The sequence below is a fragment of the Lagopus leucura genome, unplaced genomic scaffold (assembly GCF_019238085.1).
Source record: "Lagopus leucura isolate 7727_CA_CO unplaced genomic scaffold, USGS_WTPT01 Super-Scaffold_100004, whole genome shotgun sequence".
Classification (NCBI taxonomy): Eukaryota; Metazoa; Chordata; class Aves; order Galliformes; family Phasianidae; genus Lagopus; species Lagopus leucura.
Genome location: NW_024962264.1, coordinates 42,737,530 through 42,748,313, shown reverse-complemented (window position 1 = coordinate 42,748,313; position 10,784 = coordinate 42,737,530). Strand labels below are relative to the sequence as shown.

At 34.3% G+C, this 10,784-nt stretch overlaps 1 protein-coding gene across 1 annotated transcript in view; it reads left to right on the top strand.

Annotated features, from left to right (window-relative positions):
* MICU3 (mitochondrial calcium uptake family member 3) overlaps positions 1-10,784 on the top strand; it is a 47,736-nt gene that overhangs the window by 14,715 nt on the left and 22,237 nt on the right. The window contains exons 3-8 of the mRNA XM_042871214.1: positions 142-173; positions 980-1,058; positions 4,375-4,422; positions 5,623-5,705; positions 9,388-9,459; positions 10,444-10,482. Of these exons, the coding sequence (XP_042727148.1) occupies positions 142-173; positions 980-1,058; positions 4,375-4,422; positions 5,623-5,705; positions 9,388-9,459; positions 10,444-10,482 (353 nt within the window). The remainder of the gene's footprint in view (positions 1-141; positions 174-979; positions 1,059-4,374; positions 4,423-5,622; positions 5,706-9,387; positions 9,460-10,443; positions 10,483-10,784) is intronic.

The following is a 10,784-nucleotide window of genomic DNA, read 5'->3' as shown; positions in this document are numbered from 1 at the left end:
TCTTTTTTTCTTTTTTTCTTTTTTTCTTTTTTTCTTTTTTTCTTTTTAAATAGAAAATGGGATATGGATACATTATAATTGTAATGACACCATACTGGTATAACTGAATTTTATATGTCTAAACTTTGTCTTTTGTTGCAGGTGCTAAAACGTGGCGATCCCTTTCCAAGCAGGTGAGTAATAATTCCTATGTTATCTTATAACCATGCATTTTCATGATGTGAACTTGGAGTGGCAGAAGAAAGTGAGTTTTTAACATTTATCAAAAAAAGAAGTTTTAATTTCTTACTTTTCTGTCACTTTAGACAGATTTGAGTCTAGAATCTCGATCAGGCACAGCTGCTCAAGCATGTTGTGTTGGATTTACTGACTTCCTCAAACCTCCATCAGTTTCTTCTTCAGCTTGTATCTGACTGAGTTTCTTTATTGTTTAAGTGTAGCAGCTGAAATACTAATGCCATTCTGTATCTTTTGTGGTATTGAAGTGCCTCTTCAGTTTCCGTTTTTTTTTTCATATTTGTACAACTGCAAGAGAACTGTGTCTGTGTTCCTGTATTGAGAGTAAAGTATCTTCGCATTCGTGGGTGAAGTTTGCTGTGGTTCAGGTCAAGTATCTTAAAAGAACATAAAATATATTTGCTGCTGAAGTTACTCACTGCTGCGCATATTACCTGAAGCTAAGGATGAGTCTCCTGCCTGGACTTCAGTAAGGTTTTGATAAAAGTTCTGTGTGTCTTTCCAATTCTGTAAACAGTATTTGTGTGAGTTTTCTCAGATGACCAATTTTTGGATTAATCACATATGCAAAATTTATATGAGTACTTCCCAAAGTCAGTGTGTTAAACTCAAATTAAATTAAATTGCAGAGTTGCAAGCATTTCCTTTCATGTTGATTTCCTAGCACTTACTCATAATCCAGTAACGTCTTTGTTTAATCATTTAAATACATGTCAATATGTTTCTAATTTTATTTCTGTAGGAATTGAATCAGATCCTTATGGAGACACCACCAGTTTGGAAAGGCTCATCCAAATTATTCCGTACTCTTAATGAGAAAGGTGAGGGGTAAGAATTTATTACTAATATGCAAAGGAACTTCTTCACAGTGAGCACTGGAGCACTGGACCAGGCTGCCCAAGCAGGTTGTAGATTCCCATTCTTTGGAGATATTCAAGACCCATGTGAAAGCCTACCTGTGCAGCCTGCTGTTGGGGCCCTGCTTTGCGGGGGGGTTGGACTCTATGATCTATGGAGATCCCTTCCAGACCCTACAATTCTGTGATTTTCCTGAACCAAATTGTCATATGTATTAATTTATTGGTGCTGAAGTAGTGTTGTGCTTTAACCTGAGTCACATCTTCAAGAAGATAATTTACACTAATGGCACTGATGTAATTGAATAAATACCTTTTTTGAAACAGAGTTTCAGAAATGCTGTATATTCCTGTAAAGTCAAAGATGAAGGTTTTGTTAACCTTTAAAATTCTTACTATTGGTAAAGGAAGAGCCATACTTTGGTTTTCATTTCATCTTTCCATTTATTTATTCAAAAAGCTGTAATTGTGTACAAATATTCAAAAGCTGTTTATAATAAATAAACCACATATTCTTTTGCTTATTTTCATTATGGCAAAGGACTATTGAAAATTTCAAAAGCAACCACAAGTAATTGCTATAAAGAAAAATGATATGGATGTATAAAATATTCATACCAGCAAAAAAAAATTCCAAACAAATGTGTGCATTTATTTGAAGGATCTGTTTCACAGAGACACAGAATTGCAGAGGTTGGAAGGTACTTGTAGAGATTGAGTTCAGCCCCTGACTACATCTTGACATTGTTAATGGAGTCGATAAGCCCCTACTCTCAAAGCAGCTCACAGGCTTGAATTTCATGGAGTCTAATTGTAAACTGTGCTTAACTCTTTCTGCCTTGAGTCTGCAGCCAGTGCTGCAGAGAGACACAGATACTGGCATATATTTGCATTGTATTTCTTTGCTCGAGGCTGATGTCAGAACAGCTCAATCTTGAAATATTAATTAAATAAAAATTCAGATTCTGTTAAGTCAATGTATAATTAATTAAAAGCAAGTCTGTAATAAAACATCTCCAAAATATAGTCTTGATTCAACAATACTTAAGTTTTATGTTAGTGAAATTCGACAGAAGCTGATGCAACTAAGAGGATCAAAACTAGTGTAATAAAGTTAGTGCTTGCATAGCTTTTCAGTACACTTTACAAAGTAAGTTAATTGTTATGTTATCTATAAAATGCAATATTTTATATCTATACAATAAATGAGAAGTCCTTCATTAAGTCATTTAGTAAGTTGATGAAAGGAACAAGACTAGAATTCAAGTCTCCTTCGTTCTGATTTAATTTCATTACTATATGGCATCAGTGCTTCCAGATTAATCTTAACTCATTTTCTCTAAAACATGCACGTTTTAATATTAAGCAAGTAGTAAAGGACTATATTGATGTATTTTGCCATAGATTTGTTTGAATTAGTTGCACTACACAAATTTATGCCAGCTGTCCTTAGGTCTTGCTATGTTTTACCATTGAGTGACCTCCTATGCTTTCAGATCTTGATATAAGCTTTTCTTTTTGTTAAATTGAAATTACAGAGCCTCTCTCCCGTAACAGTCAGTGCAGTCAACCAGAACTATCTGTCTGCAGCTACCATATACCAGTACAAACAAAAGGAGAGAATGCTTTCAAGGCTTTTTGTATTGCTGTCTTCATGTGGTGGACGATCTGACAATTGCATTTCCTTCCTCTGTTTTGCAACAAAGAAAGTGCCATCAAACAAACAAATTCATTTTTTTACATTTATTGTACAGACGATGACTGTCTATTAAAGAATGTCCTACATCACTGAATGAGGAGCTGTGAGGTATCTGATAGGTGCTTTTCCAAACAGACTTCAGTAGGTATTGTCAAAGAATTTCTGCGAAGCACTGTAGGAATTCTAGCCACATATTGATACATTGTTGTGTTATTGGAGAACATAAATGAAGAAGTACTTGGGGTGAGTTTTACCACTGTTCTTAAAATCTTCAGTGCAAAGCTGGAAAGGCAGGAAGTCCTTGTGAATATTAAAGGAAAGAATGAACTTGGACTTTTTGTGCTGTAAATATTGTTTTTAAAAGTTTCTTAATTTGACAGCTTTTGAAGTATGGAAATTAAATTTGTTGAATAATTGTGAAACCCATATAGATAATACAGTGTCTAAGGTTAAATTATATGTGTTTCAGTGAAAAAAAATCATGAGACTATTTATATTGCTTGCTCTGAATATAATGCCTCCTATTTATTTTTGTGGAAACAGCTACAAAGAACACAATAGCACTAGTTTACAGAGCAAATTCTCAGCTACAAAACACTGTTTTTCAACATGGTCACCAACATTAGCTATGCATTTTCACCAGCAAGTAAGAGCCTGCATGCCATGCTGATGTCATGGGCATCATATTTTGAACTTGATTTGGAAAAAAGAGCCAGTAACTGCAGGATTCTGCTACGTTACCTTTACACCCAAGAGCTAGGGGAGGGGAAGCAGTATGGCTCTTACAGTACTGGACATACTATTTGAATGTTGACTTCAGTTCTATCTTAAATTTTGCTCTCTTTATTTCTGAAAAGGAGCACTATTCAATACTGTGATTGCCTATTGACATCTAACAAAGGATGAAAAGTTTAGACAGAAGACCCTTATGGGTCTTTTGAACATAGAATACAATAGCACAGATTCCTTTAGGCTTTAAACACATTTAATAAAATGCACGTATTTGTTTAATAAGAGCTTTAGTAAAAATTTCAGGTGATTATTGTGAAGGCGTGCATATAAAGAGAATTCAAAAGTACAAGCTGTACTTTCATCAGTAATATTAGGCCAAGCTTTCAGTTAACATAGGACATGCCCTTACAAAGCACACAGTAAAAATCAAGGGCTGTTTTCAAACAGTATGCATCAGGAGGGAGTACTGTTCTGAAAACTAGAAAATGTTCTCATGCTGTTAGACTGTTTTCAGTCATTATTGGTGAGATTATCAGAGTCAAATAAACCATGAATCTAATCAGCTTCTCTTTGGTGAGCTATTCTCCACTGACTGTAGTTGTTATTTTGCCTTACTTACTGTACTTACCACCAAGAATACCCAAAAGTAAACTAAAACGGCCAACAAACAATAGAGAAAAGAACCTAAGTACGTCAATATTTTAGTCAGCTAATGCAAACAAAAAAGAATTTGCATATCCGCATGTATGGAAGTGCTCGTTCTTATACACAGATTTAATACCTTTGAGTTTAAGATGTGAAGACAATGTAAAACTAATATAACATCATTTTTTCTATTGATGTTTTCAGGTGTGATATCTTACACAGAATATTTATTCCTCTTATGTATTTTAACAAGTAAGTGTTTGGGGGAAGGGCAAACAAAAAATCCTTCCTTAGAAATTTTTAAGCTCTGAATATATTGCTGTGCATTAGAATATTATTTTTTGTTCTCTCTTACATATCTAAGTATGGAAAAGATATATCCTTGTTTGTTTGAACTTCTCCTGTCCTACAGGAATCTTATGCTTTACGTCATTTATTCTTTAAAACACCTCTTACTGACTCTTGAGAAGGTTGAGGTTAAAACCCTGTCAAGAGCTCAAGTTTATTTTTTTATATTCCAATAAAATTTTTAGTTGTTTATGCTGAATGTACCGAATTTACTGTTCATAAAGATATTGGGAGAAGAGAATATAGGGAGAAGAGAAAACATGCATCATTATTGTATTGTTTTACATCTTTCTATGTAAAGGATGATATCAATGGCACAGTGATATCAATAACATCTATTTTATTTTAGAAAATCTGTCAAACTGATATCAATACTTGTGAAACAGAGCAGGAACTTTACCCTCAACCCTTACAATCTATAGTTACTGCATCAATTCTTCTATCATTTCCATGTTGTCTGGACTAAATTTCGGCATAACTCATTCATCCTGCAAAGCATGTTGTCCAAAGACTTCGCATATGTTTGCCGTCAGAGTCCACGTGTTTATGAACTGATTTAAAATTTTAACCTGATCTCAAATTTCTGTGACTTGACACATATAAACAAGAAATTTAAGTCTCTATCAAAGTATCATTTGTTTTGACATGTTTTTGCAAAAAAAAAAAAAAAAAAAGAAAATTTTTCAAAATGTCTTTTGAAAACAGTGTTTTCATAGAAAGTTTATTTCTTGCAAATTTGATTTATTAAAAACAAACAAACAAAAAAACCCAACAAAACATACCTGTAATTATTAATGATTACTATCCACTGCTGAACCAGCCACTACTGCTAAGTATTTTTCTTGGATTTTTCGTGTTTTGTTTCTACTGTATATTTCTCATAATCTGTGACTTTGTGACCATCCCTTACGTTTTCATAATATTAATAATATTTTATATTGATTTTGTGGTTTGCATTTACTCTGTACACAAATTTACTAATTTAAACTAGCTGAGGATGTTTGTTTATTTGTTTTTATATAAGATGCTGCATAATTTCTTAGGGTTTTATACATGTGTTTTTTTCCAATTAATGAAGAAATTATTATTTTTGTTTTTTGGCAGAGCCTCATGCAGGTTTTAGAATTGCTTTCAACATGTTTGATACTGATGGCAATGAAATGGTGGACAAAAAGGAATTCTTAGTGGTATGTGTATCTTCAGTATTTGAACTTTCAGCCTTTTAATGTTTTTATATAATCTTGAAATTCAGGTTTTGTTGTGATTGAGACTCATGATGATGGCAAATGTAGTTGTATGGGAACTGCTGAGTCACAGCCTGAACCTCTGATTAATCACCTGAGGTGAGCCTTGAGTCAGCCAGAGGAGCACAGGTGAAGGCAATTCACCTGTGCTGCCGGAAGGGGTGGAGCCTGGCTCCACCCCTCCTGGACCTATTTAAGAGCTGGCTACCAGAGGGGAAGGATCTCTTCTGGAGATCCTCCTCTTTTGGTATCTTCTAGTGAGCTCAACCCAAGGGTAAGCTCTTCTACTTATTCTCTTTTGCGATCCTTGTTTGCTTTTGCCTTACTCTTTTGATTATATTGCAATTATAACATCTTGGTTATACAGTAGTTTTCATATTTCTTTAGAAATTAACATTTAAAGATTCTTGGTTAGTGGTTTACATAGGCTTTCTGAAGACAGCACAAGACCTTTATTTTCTGCTGAGTAAGTATAGACAATTTCTGTATTGTTTCCAACTCAACTTATGTGGCTCAGTCCAGGTAACCTGTGCTAACTAAAAGAACACAGAAACTTGGAAGAAATTGTTCTCAACACACTGCATTTTCCTCAGTTCTCCTTTTCAAGGATGTACAACCAAGTGAGTGAGATCTGAGGTTAGGAACACTTGTTTTCTTTGGCATAGCTCCATCAGAATAGTTTTCCTTTGCTTTGGAAACTGCCACTTCGTGCAAAGTATGGCTTGCAAATCATTTTTTTCTTATAATATTAGATGTACATTTATTTTTATTTGCTTATTCCCGGTAACAATCTCCTCCCCAAAAAAAGCCACCCAACTTTGAGTTAATTGGCTGATGGACCAAGTGGGGAAAAGAAGGAGTATCTTTCATGACTCCTCAAACTACCTAGTGGCATAGGATGTCAAAGTAATATAAAGAATGGCAGAGGAAATTGAAGCAGGAGCCTTTGCCTTACAGAATCCTCAGCTGAAAATGATATTGGGTAAATAAGTGTGTAAAAGAGGGAAGTAAGGATACTTAAGGATGGATATTTACATCTGTCTTTCTAGGTGTGCTTTTATAGTCTGTTTCCTGGATAGAGCAAAGGAAGATTTTCAAACATTAGACTTACTGATTTCCTCCTAACACCATATTAAACAAATCTGTGTAGTAGATTAAACCTGACTGTAATTCTGCTGTATTAGTGTGTCAGTAAGAAAGACAAAAGAAAAACTGTAAGTAGAGGATGTCTGTGTAAAGAAAAGTAAATATGAAAATGAAAGTTGAGTCAGTGATGCTCCAGCTCAGAATATAGCTAGCTGCAGAGTATGTATTTGTCATCTGTACTCACAGTGCATGGCTGTGCATAATCTCCAATGTACTTGGAAGCAGGAGACTGTAAACATATGCTTTATGTAGCATTTGCAAAATACTTCTCTGATGACAATCAGCTATCATAAAATTGGAAGTCAAGGTAATACTTTCTAGGGAATGGTGTAGAGACCATCTGTTACCTGAATCCCAAGAAAAAGCATACATATAATAAGGACCTGCAAAATACTCATTGTTTTCTGATAAAAGCTCTAGTGGTTTTGTAAACTAATTCCTCAGGTGTTTGTGCTTTTCTCTTTGCTTATGTCATAAGGGTGAGGTCAGGGAACAGAAGGATTGTGTTCCCTTGTTACAGGAGATCTTCGGTTTGCTGCTCTCGGCAGTCAATCTCATCCATGGAAACAATGTTCCTATGAAAGTACTCCTAGATCCTTTCACATTTGGTTTTCTACTCACTGGTATCCTATAGCACTCATTCTGAACAAAAGATCCATTTCTAGAAGTTTAGCAAGTGCTTTAGTGGTGAATGCAACAGAATCCTACTCTCTTTGCTTCAGTGGCAGGGAAAATACATTCAAGGATGCATTGCTTTTTTCCCTTGATATTTTCTTTTTTTGTTTTTTGTTTTTTGTTTTTCAATTACTGCCACTCTTCTCTTTTACTTTATGGCTTGTCACTTCACTTTTCACTAGGTATTTTCTTTCTGCTTCTGTCTTTTCATTTACTTTTCTTCTTTCCACAGTTTTAAGTTGCAAACTAATATTCCATCTGTAATATTCTAGGCAATCTAGGTAAATGTCCTCTTGTGACTATCCTGGTGCACTGCAGTAGTTTGTGTGCCTGTAAGTTTGTAAAAAAAAAAAACATGAAAAGACAGGCCATGATCTGTAAATCGATCCTGTACTTAAAAATAGGTACAGTGACAAGGATAATATTGTGGTCTGTGCTTGCACTAGAGACAATTTATAAAGATATGGAAATCCATAAAATATTATTTTTAAAAGCATTTGCACTTCAGTCTCTAAATGCTGCATTCATTTGGTTTTTCACTGTCATAACTCAGCAGTAGTTTCCTGATCCCTTTATCTTAGTTATCTACCATCTCTAAAATATTTTATTCAATTGAATTTGGAAAAAATTTTTGCAGAGTTTTTCAACACATTGCATTTTACTGATCACGTTCTGATCCATGTGGAGCTCTGTATTCATGTAATTACAGTACTGTGTTTTTATCTCATGGTAGGTAGAATTCAGTCTATGAAGCAACTGCCACAACTGTGTAATTAAGCTGCCGTTATTTGCACACCATGATGTTTGGTTCTGAAAATACCATATTCTGGATGGAACAAATTTTCAGCCATAGTGCATGCTCTCTTTGGCTTGTTTTGTGATTAGCACATGCTAGAAGTGGCAGTATAACATTTTCTGATGCAGTTTTTGAAAAGCTGAAATTCACTGGTAGATGGCATCAGAGTTCCATCGGAGTAGTGCTCTGTCTGCTGTGAAAAATAAATAACGATACACTTTTTTTCTAATGGTTTGGACATATTAAAAAGTATTACTATAAAAAGCATTTAAAGACTATGGATACTTACAAAGATAAGTACAGATCATAACATGAAGACTGTGATTTCCAAAAATAAAAGTGTATTTTTTGAATCCTTTGTTTGAGGTTGTCTCAGAAGTCACTTTTAAAGTTCTTAATATAAAGAGATTTGTAAAAGAAGTATTTTACAAGACTCGAAAGTGTTCTTTGAACAGACTTGAAAAAACAAAGGTACTTGATAAATTACTCTTGAGGAGTAGTTTGTTGCTGCTTACAGAGAATATTTCGCCCCCACCAGGTGTTTCCACCCCATGCTTGTGCCAGCAGAGTAAGAACTGATCTGTCTAGAAACTTAACATGTAAAAAGGATTGATCCAGCTGACTGCTTAGCTGCACAGCTGTATTAAATAGTACCTGACAACAAAGGATGTGCTTAGAGGAGGTGAAAAAGGCTGGAACTCCCCCTTTTTGTAGGCCAGTACAGGCGTAGTTTGGCTAAAATACAAAGCTAAAGAAGATGTTCTGAGTATTGTGCTTCCAAATAGAGTTAGCTTTATTTTGTGAAAAACAAAATCCTTTTGCTTCTCTGTCTTACACTTAAGATGAGAGAAGGAACATGAAGGCACAAATGTAAACAAAAAAGTGTAATTGATATTTTACTGAAGAACTGCATTTTCATACTGCATGCTATGTTACCCATGGAGAATGACTGTCACGTATGTGAAATAGTCCAAAAGCTATACAAGAACAAAATCATTTGTTTTGTAGCTACAGGAGATTTTCAGGAAAAAAAATGAGAAGAGAGAAAGAAAAGGAGACGAAGAAAAACGTGCAATGTTGGTAAGTAAAATTAGAGTAATTGTAGCTGGTAGTCAACTTTGTTATCTTTAGGGCAGTGATGTATTGTGCTAACTTATCACTTTTCTCTTTTTTGAAACAAATTCTTTTCATAAGAAGAACAGTTACTGCAGTTGTTGGGGAAAATAGTGAAGTGGTTCTTGAAAACAGAGAATTAGAATATTCTGTTTTATCTAAGGACAGTAGCATGGATTCCATTTGGAATCTATAAATCTAGGAAAACTGAGTAGTAATGGCTCAATATCATTGTCTATGAAAGGGAGACGTTTCTTTAGCAAAAGCAAACTATGCTCCCATTCTCATAACTTAGGAAAACTGTTAACATAGAAATGCTGATCCTGATACTTGATATTATTGTGATAGTTTTAGTATAGATGATAAAAGGTGATAAGCAAAGTTAGACTTTATATTCATAATTATTTTTATATTAAATGTTTTTTGTTACCAATGCCAAATATTTTTAGTTATTATTATGTGAATAGATTTTTGTGGAACATCGAATACTCATTTAATGTCAAATTTGTGTCTAGTGTGTGTGTGAGAAAGGTAAGTCAGAAACAGACAAGATTGTGGTTTGTCTGAACAATGGCAGCAGTAGCAGAAACTTTTATTGATGGACAAATTTCTGTCCAGTTTCTGTCAAATCCACAGCAGAAAAGAAACAAATGTTCATTTGAGATTTTCACATTTACAGTGAAAATTCTTCAGTTTGGAAAAAGTAATGGAAGATTACAAAATGGAACATTCCACCCGATAACGTTCTATTCAACTGTCTACTTCTGTTTAAAAATTTAAGGAATAAGATGAAAAATAAACCATTTTCTATCCACTGTCACCTTAAAAATAAATTTTAAAATCTGATACTATGTAAAATATATCCTAACCTATTCTATTGTCTTTATTTTTTCTTTCTGTCTTCACACCTACATGTGATACTTGGCTTGGCGCATTTTTGCTGTATGTCAGCGTATTCAACTTTATGGATATCATACTCCTACTAACAGTGTATGTACTCTAAATATTTTTAAATATTTTTATGCAGTCTTCACCAGTGAATTGAAATAGTATGCTTTAAGGATATTTACTACTTTTTTCAAGTCAAGTACTAATTAGTACTTGACAAGTACTAATTACAACTGGCAAGAGAGAAAATGGTTCCTCAGGTTTTTTAAAAGTCTTCAACAGAAAGGTAGTTTCCTTTTCAGTTTCTGTTGATGACCTGCATAGGAGAAGATGCTGTAGACCAAGGAAGTACAGCCTTAAACTGTCTGGGAAATGGCACAAGTGATGCATTAGGCCCTTTTCCT